Here is an 11,772-nt window from a genome sequence, read left to right as displayed (position 1 = left end):
TTCTCGTGGCCACCGCACAGTGGCGCCACAATGCATCGCAAAAGGCGGATTTGGCGTCGCGTTACGAAAACAAAATGGGGCCACCAGCGCCATTTTATTCGCGTCGCGTCTACGTCACACACCGAAGAAAATGGCGGAATGTCCAGAATAGCGCCCCATATAGGTGTTCTGTGAGCCAGCGGCAGAACGTAAAAAAAAACTCGATCGCACTTCGCAATGCCGGCATGTCTAGGGGACAAACGCATGCAACACGCGCTAAGAAACCTCCTCCGTAGTGCCTAGGCAGAGTCATATATTCAAGTGAGTGAGTGAGTGAGTGAGTGAGTGAGTGAGTGAGTGAAGAAACTTTATTGCAGGTCCGGCGAGGACGCGAGCTTGTCGCGCACCCGGCTAGTCCCACGTCGGAACCGGCAGGTCTAGCCCACCGGCCCGGTCGCGGGCACGCCGGACGGCCAGGATTTGCTTTTCTAGAGCGGGGCTACGCAGAAGCGAGTCCCACTCCTCCTTGATGAACTTGGGATATGTCGACCCGCACTCCCAGAGCATGCGAGCTAGAGTAGAGGTCTGCCCGCACGACGGGCAGGCGTCGTCGCGATACACGTCGGGGTAAGCCTCGTGGAGAGCGGACAGACATAGGTATAGATGGAATTCACGTAAGTGACCTGCGTGCCATCTTTGGTGTCATCAAGGATGTGTTTCTGTCGCTTTTTAACAATATCATTTCCAGTGGTACAGTCCCATTAAATATGAAAACTGCTGTAGTAATTCCACTTTATAAGGGAGGAGCACATAATAGAACAGAAAACTATCGCCCAATTTCTGTGTTGCCCTGCTTACCTCAAATATTGGAAAAACATTTATTACTAACAATGACAAGTTTCTTGGATAAACACGGGATTTTATCCTATTCCCAGTATGGTTTCATCCCCGGAAAAGGTACCCAATCGCTTCTTGAAGATCTCTCTGACGTGTTGAACTTGTCTTTCGAACGTAATCAGATCGTATGTGCCGTCCTCCTTGACGTCAGCAAAGCTTTCGATAGCGTGAGTCATGGTATTCTATTAACCAAGCTTTCAATATTAGGATTTCGTGGCACATTCCTGACGCTTCTGGAAAACTATCTGCATCACAGGCGCCAGCAGGTTTCACTAGGGCTGGCTAAAAGTGATTTCCTTGTAATAAAATCTGGTGTCCCCCAGGGGTCTATACTCAGTCCACTGTTATATAATATTTATGTGCATGACCTTGCTGATATGGTACCTGTAGGATTGTATCAGTATGCAGATGATACTGTCATTATAGCTCAATCAACAAACTTTAGGCATGCTATTACTTCCTTACAAGCAATGGCTACTAAGGCTATAGACTGGTTTTGTGCTAACTTAATCTATATTAATACGTCAAAGACAAAACTTATTTGTTTTCACATCCTCTGAAAAAAATAGACATTGATTACCCATTTGTACTACACAATTCAATGTGTTCTCCATGTCTGTGTAAACCTTTAGATTATGTGACTTCTGTAAAATACCTCGGTTTGTACTTTGACAGTGATCTTTCCTGGAACTCCCACTTAGATTATGTATGCAAACGACTTCGTGCGGTATCTTGTGTGCTTTACATTTTAAGATATTATATGCCCCTCTCTGTTCGAAAAGTTGTGGTACATGTGTTGTGTTATAGTGTATTAAGGTACGGCATAACTGTTTATGGTCATTGTGCAATTCGTTGGCAAACTAGGGTCAACTCTATTCTCCGTTCTATACTAAAGAACATCAGCTATGATTTAAATCTTCATGAGAAAAGTGACGTTTTCAAAACCTTATTTATGCCAGACTTTAATCAACTACTGCTGGAAACTTGTGCTAAAACACTTCTGGGAAAGTTTTTCAGGGTGAAGTACGTTCCCTCATGTTGTTTGCGGCCTAAGAATCTTTACCTCGTACCCAGGCGTTGTACAAGATATGGCAGGAGAATACGAGACTACTATGTTCCTGTATATTTTAACAAATTGTCTCAAACCGCCTTGCGCGCTCGAACGAAATACAAGTTAAAAAAGGCACTCAGGCAAATTGACTAGTCGCCTCAAGGAATTATTAGTTTTTTTTTGCTTTGTTATTTTTTTCTCATATACTTCTTTAAATGTGAAAAGTACATGTCAATTGAATAATTGCTTGTTCCGCTGCCTGCCAGGCACTGCCGCTCAAGCCCTGTGTGGCTTTGGCAGGCCTGCTATGTACGCTGCTTTTTTGTGACTTTGTGGAATAAAGTATTATTATTATTATTAAAAAAATGTATATGTGCTGGTCTGTAGAAGCCTAAGCGAAACGGCTTGCGCCCTATTCAACTTGGGGTGAGGGGGTGGAAAGACCCTCCTAGACATGTAGAAATATTTAATAATCTCGTTGTGAGTATAGCGGGAGCGTACCTGTGACCGTAGAGAGGAGGGTAGTGGTGAGGTCACGCGCAGTCTCGTGAGCAGACTCATCGAGGTTCGGGGGAGCACCCTCGACCGACCAGTGAATTGAATGGTTTGTGAGATCATATCGACTCGAGCCGCTAAGAAGACGAACAGCTTCCTTGGCCATCCAACCCTTCTGAAAAGCCCTAACTGCCGTTTTGGAATCGCTATATATCTCCGACCCACGACCGTCTATCAGGGCGAGGGCGATGGCGACTTGCTCGGCGACTCCGGGGTCTGAAGTGCAAATCGAGGCGCTTTTGGAAATCTTGCCGCTCGAGTCGACCACAACGACGACAAAGGTATTCCCGTCACTGTACTCCGCGGCGTCGACGAAGCTTGCTCTAATGTCGTGTTGCTTGATCTGTTTGAGGATGGCTGCTGCTCTGGCCTTGCGTCTGCCTTTGTTGTGGACGGGATGGACGTTTCGGGGCACAGGGGCCACTACGAACTTGTCTCGAATGCACCTAGGGATCGGGGTATTGACCATTGCGAATTCCGCAGGGTGGTAACCCAGCTCACGGCCGGTCTCTAGAAGAGCGCGCGCACCCCTCGAGACCGGCCGTGCCCAGCTCTTCGAGTATGCGTTTACCTGTCGCTGTGGTGGTCAGGCGAGTGAGTTGCGCGCGTTCTTGGGCTTCGGCAATCTCCTCGGCGGTGTTATGTACCCCCAGCTTCAAGAGATCCTCGGTATGGGTCCTGATGGGTAGCCCGAGAGCCCTCTTGACTACTTTGCGGATGAGAACGTTGAGCTTGTCTCGCTCCGCCCTGAGCCAGTTGTACATAGAAATCGTGTACGTGAGGTGGCAGAGTACGAAGGCATTGATCAGCCTGAGAAGATTGTTTTCCTTCGTGCCTCGATGCCGGTTTCCGATTCTGCGAACGAGGCGGAAAGCGTTGTCCGTCTTTGCGATGATCTTGCGGAGAGCAGTTCCGTTCCCACCGTTGAATTCGACAAACATGCCCAGGACCCGAATAACGTCGACCCTGGGTATCACCTCATATATTCAAGGAGCAAAAGCCCCCAGATTTTCTCTCGCGCCAGCTCTTACTCGCGCCTGCGCACAAACGACTGGCGATCCCTCAAATCATGCCTCAAATTTTTTCGCCCTTTATTTTTATATACCTGTGCTGCGTGTTAATAAAATTCTCGATTTTCTTTAAATACGTCTTCCTACCCTTTTAACCTTATGTCACCTCTCTGCTTTTGAGCCACCAATCCTCCAATCGCCTTTTGCTAATTTCCACCGCATATTTATTTAAATGACTATTATTATCTCTGAGCCCTAGGGCCTCGAGAAGCGTGACTGTGGCCGCATCGACATCGGGATTTATACCATCACATTTTAGTATGAGGTGTTCTATTGTTTCTACAGATTCACCACACACAGTACATGTGTCTTCTTCTTGGTTAAATTTCTTTTCATAGCTCCGCGTTCTAAGACCTCCTGACCTAGCTTCAAAGAGTAGGGTTATCAGAGAAGGGTTACGTCTTGAGTTATCATGAAACGCTTCCTTCCTGATCTGCTGTCTCCAGTCTCGATATAGTTCAACACTATGTTTCTTTTCCATTGAATTTATCCAATTTTTACCTTCCGCCTTTTTAAACTGTCGTTTAATGCTCTGTCTTTCTTCGTCCTCGTGTCTGGCATACTTATTGGTTAGCTTCCTAGTTCTTTTCCGACATTGTGAGTCAACGCTCTTTCTGTATAGGTATTTGAATACCTTAGCTGCCCACCTGTTAGCATCCAATTTCCTCAGGCGTTTTTCGTATAGGATTTTACCCTGAGCTTCCCGTGCTTCGAACGATGCCCAGCCCATATCCCCCTGTACTGCTAGGTTTGTGGTTTTCCCGTGGGCACCTAGTGCTAATCTTCCCACAGCTCTCTGATTTACTTCTCTGCCCTTAAACACAGGACCACATTCCCGAAAGTAAGCCCCGGCACCATTACTCCCTTCCAAATACCTCTCAGTACCTCATACCTGTTGTACCTCCACAATGCCCTATGTTTCATTATCCCGGCATCTCTTCGCCCTTTTGCTATGAGAGACTGTTCGTGCTTTTCCGTGTACATCTGCCCTTTGTTTATCCATACCCCGATATATTTGTATTCGGCCACTCGGGGTATTTCATTGCCTTGTATTGTAAGCTCCTGATCAGTTGTATCGTTGAAAAACATCCCACCGGACTTAGCTGCACTAAAACTGAAACCTAAACTGTCTCCTTTGTCTCCACAGTAATTAACCAGAGTTTGCAAATCTGCCTGGCTCTCTGCTAACAGTACAATATCGTTCGCATGCATTAAACCCGGTAGTCGTTGCTCAACAACCTTTCCGCCTAATCTGTACGACAGATTATACCCTAGATTGCTTCGTTGTAACCTTCTTTCCATACTTGTCATATAAAGCATGAACAGCAGCGGTGATAGAGGACAACCTTGCCTTAATCCTTTGTGTACCTCGACAGTTGTCGTACTCTTAATTCCTTCCCATGTTATTTCAACATTATTTTCTCGATATATTTCCTGTAGAAAATCAATTACGTCATGACCGATACCTTCATCTTTTAATATATTCCACAGGAGTTCCCTGTTCACGTTGTCGTATGCACCACTTATGTCCAGGAAGGCTAAATACCGAGGTCTATTTTCCGCCCTAGCTATTTCTATGCACTGGGTAAGCACGAACGGGCTATCATCTAAGCGCCTACCACTTCTGAACTTGTTCTGAAGTTCTCCGAGTATTCTATTACTTTCTACCCATGATAGCATTTTAAATTTCACCGCCTGCATCACCAGCCTATATATAACTGATGTTATCATAATTGGTCGGAAGGATCTTATGTTCTTCTAATCACCTTTCCCTTTAGAAATCAAATTCATTTTACTCTGTTTCCAGCTGTGCGGAATTTGCTTATTTGTTATGACTGCCTCCAATGCTTTTATCAGCGTTTCCTTGCTTCTTGGGCGAAGTTCATTAATTAACTTGATTGGAATTTCGTCTATCCCCGCGGACGTGCATTTTGGAACATTTGCTTCCGCCTTTTTCCACTTAAGATTGGTCCATTCTAAGCTGTTTCCTATTATGCTCTTCTGTGTTGCTCCCTCATTTGGGGCAATTTCCCTATCGTCTTTCCTAAATGACTCTGCTATAACTGAACCAATGTAGTTCACAGCTTCATCTCCCTCTAAACAATTTCCTTCGGCATCGTGAATCTGTTCCTGTTTTCTGTGATTCGCTTTACCCAGCCAGCTTATATGGTTCCAGAATGTTCTTGACCCCTCTTTAGTTGCATCGCGAACTTCAGTCAGCCAGCGATCAGAGGACTGCTTTATTTTAGCCCGGACGAGGACCTGCACTTGTTGTTTCTTTTGTCGATAATATTCCCATTTTTGGCCTATTTCCTCTTCAGATAACTGCGCCCTCTTTGCTTCTCTGTGTTCCCGAGATGCCAGCCGTCGTTGTTCGATGGCCTCCCTAATTTCCTTATTCCAAATTAACGTCTCGTGTTGAGTCACCGCTATCTTTTCACAAAATATATAACGTCATCTACAGGCTTGTGTAAGATGGAGACGTAATTTTTTCTGCACCACAATGTTGAATGTCTACAGATTCCTAAATTATCGAAACATAAAATATATTTAAATAAAGCACCATTTTGAAGGGTAAAAGCGATTCGTGATCTGTTGCCCTGTTACGAGGCGCACAGCCATCATCGCTATCGCCTTCACTGCTTTCACCTGGCGGCGAAAGGCGCGCGCAAGCTCGGACCGCGCGGACCAGCGCGGCGGTTGCTGCGAATACCGAGAACACCAGCCGAGGATAAGCCCGCCTGCGCAGAAAAGCCTCGCTGACACCTGGGTGTGCTAAATGATGGCATCAGCTGGGGACCACGACTCGCTTTTCATGGGTGACAAGTTCAGGGGTAAGTAACATAGATGTCGTAGCAAGGTTCTGACTGCTGTTGCCGAAGTCCCGGGGCGCTTTCTTTCGTCGGGTACATTGTCCCAAACGTCGCGTCTGAAGAACCTGACTGGCGTTTCATAAGTGCGTAAATCGAGCTGCCAGGCTGCGAGTCAGAATTTGCGAATGTGGGGTGAGACGAGTCAAAACGCGTCATTTTGAACTTACCGTTCCCTATATTCTAACTGCGCCATCTAAGTGGCTTGATATTTTGCGTACAGATGTGCCTACACATCCAATCTGCTTTACTAGAAATCTCGTGATTGGGAAATTGACATGAGAGATACTGGCAACACCGAGGAGACGTCGCTCGAAGTAGTCGCTCGCATGGGGTTCGGCTTGTAGGCGACGAGTGGATGGGGCAGTCATCTCCATTGCGTTGCTTGTCGCTGCCTTGCCGTCGCGCGAAAGGTCGTTTACTGAGTGTCCGCGATTTCTGTTTCTTTATTCTATTGGCCTCCTATAAATAGCGAGAAATCAGCTCAATATTTCGAGCGAGTACACTGCAGTCCCAGTACTGTTTTTGTCTTATCAGTCAACGAAAGTTCCTGCTTTTCTTTAAGACGGGCAAAATGTGCCATGAAAGGTTTCGTGAGCCCTAATATCCTTTTTATGGAGCTCAATAAATGCTGGTTGCGCCTCCATATAGTTTCCGTCTTTTGGTCTAGGACAATCCAGGCTTATAAGAAAAAGACATACAATGCTGTTTTTGCCGAAAATAGCATGCAACGAGCACTTGAACGTCCATCAGTGAACCCGCTTTATTTGAACTGCGATTAAAGTTTTTCGTACGTCGTAGAGGCGTTCGGGAAAGCATGTTGAGCCTACTGAAAGTCGCATTTCGATTGGACGAAATGCGAAAACGCCCGTGTACTTAGATTTAGGTACACGTTAAAGAATCCCAGGTTGTCCATATTAGAGTCCCCCACTACGGCTTGCGTCGTGATCATATTGTGGTTTTGGCACGTAAAACCCAATAATTACAGAAAGTGATAAAAACTTCCATGGAGTTTCTCTGGTGCCAACAATAATAAAAGCTAAAGCAAATAATGCAGAGGTGAGCACCAGGAATTCTGAAGTCTTGCTCACCGAGAAAAGCAGAAATTGACGAAGGCTTAAGAAAACAAATGCAAAAACACCTATTCATTTAACATGCACATGAAGAAACGGTGTTTCGCCATCCACAAGACCTGCACCGAATCCCACTGGCAGTGCTTGGTATGCAAGTTGTGGATGTTCTGTATGAATTCAGTGCACAAGCTGCAGCGATGCCTGTATGGGGGCCCATGAGGACTACTACAAGAGCCTCATTTGCAAGCAATGAATTATTTTGGGGGGTTTTCTTTCTGACTTTTGAAAGATAATTTTTATTTATTACTTATGCTAATTTCAGTGCCATAATTTCTTCTGAAGAAGGCAAGAATTCAAGGAACAATCTTGTATTTTCTCACAATTATGAGTATAAAAAATGTGCCGCTTTGGTGTTTCCTTGACACTAAAGCTGGAACCTGGACTTGTCTGTAGGTTAGAAGCTTGCCGAATCCTCCAAATGCTGGGGACGTATATTGTATGCGAATCCCCCCCCCCCCCGCATGCTTCAACAGCCCTAGCCCGCGGATCTCCCTGGGTCCAGCTTTAATACCCCCGTTGCCCCTTAGGTGCTCTGGAGTTCTGGCGCTGCATGCTTTATTTTCTCGGGTACTCTCCTGAGGCTTTGTTTGCAAATGCCCTGGGGTCTGGCAACAGACTTCTGCAACACACCAGTCAGAACCTTGCAAGAATTTCTGTCCATAATTTCCTATGGAAGCTGAAGCACCCTTTATAAGTGATAGTGGCTGAATTATCAGGCGTAAAGTGCTGTGCTCGTGGGCCAGCTATAAAATGAAAAGGTGCACACAAGGGGCTCTCTTTAGAGCTGGGCGCGATCTCGGCTCATGCAAACTAAAAACATGTTTATATTATATCGACAGTTCACCACATTCTCTTAGGCAGCCAATGGGAGGTGACTGCCATGAGAAATTATAAACAGAAATTCTCACGACTGTCGTAAGAATAGACAGAGCCTTTAAAAATTGTTGTTCATTTAAATGTTTCATAATCAACTCTTTCAGGAAAGAGGCCACAGAAGGAAGGCAATGAGGAAAAAGCACAAGATTTTGAAAGAGCGTTTGAGTGCCAGGCAGACGTTCACCTGCATGCCAAGATGAAGAAAATGCGAGATTTTTTGAAGAAGGAAGAAGGAGAAGAAGATTCTGACAATCACATGATCGAAATTGGTGAAGGATTCTTCATCAGCCAAGTCATACAACAAAAGCTATATGCATACCAAAAAGAGGGCGTGCGCTGGATGTGGGAGTTATATTTAAACAAGCATGGTGGTGTTCTCGGAGATGACATGGGCTTGGGCAAAACTATCCAAGTTGTTGCGTTTCTTTCAGGCATGTTTGACGCTGACATGATTAAGTCTGTCTTAATTATTATGCCTGTGTCCCTAATTGCCCACTGGACAACAAATTTTGAAGCATGGGCACCAGGCATTAATGTGTATGAATACCACTCGGTGTCCAAAAAAGAGCGAGAGAGAAACTTGGCCAATGTGCAGCGACGTGGTGGAGTGCTTTTGACAAGCTATGGCATAGCGCAAACAAGCAAGGAAGCATTTTGCACCCAAAATGGCCAACAGTTACTATGGTGCTATCTGATTCTTGATGAAGGCCACAAGATAAAAAACCAGACGAAAACAACAAAAGCCATCTACGAGATTCCAGCTAAGCACCGGCTTGTGCTCACAGGAACAGCCGTCCAGAACAATCTTCAAGAACTGTGGGCACTGTTCAACTTTGCACATCAAGGTGCACTTTTGGGCTCTTCGACAACATTTAGGAATCAATATGAGAATCCCATCAACAGGTCACGTGAAAAAGATGCCACTACAGGAGAGAGACTTTTAGGCGCTACGATAGCAGATCAGCTACGGAACTTGATAAAGCCATACTTTTTGAGGAGAACAAAGGCAGAAGTGCTTGAGAACAAAGAGAACAGCGAAGGCGACGAGGCTTCTTTGTGCCCTAAGCTGACATTCACTTCAACGAAAAATGACCTTGTCATTTGGATATACCTGTCTGAGCTACAGAAGAAAATATATCGAAAGTTCCTTGAGTCTGATGAAGTAGCCAATACCCTCATGACCAAGAAGTCGCCCCTTGTGCAACTCACTGTGCTTAAAAAAATTTGTGATCATCCGAGACTTCTTTCAAAGCGAGAATGTGTTCAAATGGGTATGTATGACGACAGGACAAGAGAAGAAATTGAAGAATTTCTTCAAAAGGAAGAAGGAACGTCAATGTTCATTGGTGATGTATCAGATGATGATCTGCTTGAAGAGTCTGGAAAGATGACGTTTGTTTTGCAGCTTTTGGCAATTCTCAGAGCTGAAGGTCATCGTACACTACTTTTCTCTCAGTCAAGGAGGATCTTGGACATTATTAATCGAATTCTCACGCACAGGAGCTTCAGAGTTACTCGACTTGATGGTACAATCAGCAAACTCTGTGAACGTGACCGTATAGTCACACAGTTTCAAACCGAGGACAATGCTGATGTGTTTCTACTTACGACTCAGGTTGGAGGTCTTGGGCTCAATTTGACTTCTGCTGACAGGGTCATTATTTATGACCCATCCTGGAACCCAGCCACGGACGCTCAAGCTGTCGACCGTGCTTATCGCATAGGGCAACAAAAGAATGTTGTGGTTTATCGCTTGATAACATGCAGTACAGTTGAGGAAAAGATCTATCGCCGCCAGATATTTAAAGATTCTATCATAAAGCAAACAACGGGGAAGCAAAGAAACCCCATCCGCTATTTCACAAAGCAAGAGTTAAGGGAACTTTTTGCTCTTGAAAACCCCAACTACTCTGGCACACAGGTTCAGCTTTCTCAAATGCACTCATGGAACAAAGACACGAACCCTGCTCTTGAAGATCACATTGCTCTTTTGCAAATGAAGAACATCTTTGGAGTCAGTCATCATGACCTTATGTTCTCTGAGGAATCTCAGGAAGATGAGAAAGATGAATTTGTGCCTGGAGAAATAGAGCGTGTAGAGGAGCGTGCCAGGATGGCACAACATATGATCACGGTAGAAAGTGACATGGTACTACAGGAGATTAAAAACAAGGAATTCTACACTGTGCCCATCAACAATGCTGAGAAAGTTCGACCAACAGAGCAGCGAGCAAGATCCCCTAAGAGGAATCTGTTGCCTGGTGTGCCCAACGACCGACATGGCGGTATGTCGTCCAAGTGGAACAAGGCTTTGGTGGTGCCTGATGATGATGTCCACATTGATGGTGTCGGCTTGCTTAACAAGTCATTGGCTAGCATGACTTTTCAGACCTCAGAAAATGGCGATAGCTTCATAGTTCATGATTCTGAGGAAGAGCTCTTTTCATCTAGTGAAGATATGGATTCTAATGTGATAGACACAGATGAGGAGTTGTCAGACTCTCTGGAAGAAGTGGACAGTACTGCAAGTTCCAAGATGGAAAAGCAAGGTTTTTTTGCTCCGAGCGCAGCTGACAACAGAGTTTTTGCAAAGGCTGAAGATCAGCTTGGAAATGATGCAAAGTGTGATGTGCAAATTGTGAATATTGAACAGCCAGGTAAGGAACAATACATCGGGGATGAACAAAATCTAATGGCTGACCGTTCATTTCAAGAACTGCATGAATCGCCTGCAGAGTTTTCGCTTGAAGTGCAGGACAAACAAAGCACATCGGAACAAAGCAAATCGCCTTCTTTTTTAGACGAAAGGGAAGACAACTCCACTAGCAAGGCCACTCTACAAGGCAGTTTTGACAAAGGTGCTCAAAAGTCAGCATGTAGATCCTCTTTTAGCGATAATGGAGGCAGTGGAAAGCTCAATAAGGAGACCCATAGCAAATATTTGCATACCATGGAACATGGAAAGAGGCTTATCAAGAAGCATTTGTGGAATTCCCCCAGTCATTCATCCTTTATTCAGATAGAGGCAAAGCACTCTCAGCTTTCTCCATCTGTCCTGCAAAAAGAAGGTGACAGTGATACCAGAACAACACAAAACGATCTTGGCACACCGCAAAATCAATTGCCCGGGATGGCAACAAGCAATGTTTCATCTCCTGCCAAGCCATGTGTCAGCCAGCCAAGGCTTCACAGTACACCACTGTCTACTCCTCCCAAACGAATTGCACCATTCTTTGTAGGCTCTACACAGCGATTTTCATTTATTTATTTATTTATTTACAGCATACTGCAGGCCGTGTGGCCCAAGCAGGAGGGGCATGGCAACAAATAAAAGTACATGT

General features: G+C 45.1%; 1 protein-coding gene across 1 annotated transcript; it reads left to right on the top strand.

Annotated features, from left to right (window-relative positions):
* Positions 1–6,240: 6,240 nt before the first annotated feature.
* On the top strand, positions 6,241–11,772 carry LOC139056330 (DNA excision repair protein ERCC-6-like). The gene is made up of 2 exons (XM_070534487.1): positions 6,241–6,386; positions 8,536–11,772. The coding sequence occupies exons 1-2, from the start codon at positions 6,332–6,334 to the stop codon at positions 11,760–11,762; spliced, it is 3,282 nt and encodes a 1,093-aa protein (XP_070390588.1). The 5' UTR covers positions 6,241–6,331; the 3' UTR covers positions 11,763–11,772.

This window comes from Dermacentor albipictus, chromosome 2 (genome assembly GCF_038994185.2).
Source record: "Dermacentor albipictus isolate Rhodes 1998 colony chromosome 2, USDA_Dalb.pri_finalv2, whole genome shotgun sequence".
Lineage (NCBI taxonomy): Eukaryota > Metazoa > Arthropoda > Arachnida > Ixodida > Ixodidae > Dermacentor > Dermacentor albipictus.
Note: the sequence above shows the minus strand (reverse complement) of the source record. Positions and strands in the feature narration are given on the sequence as shown.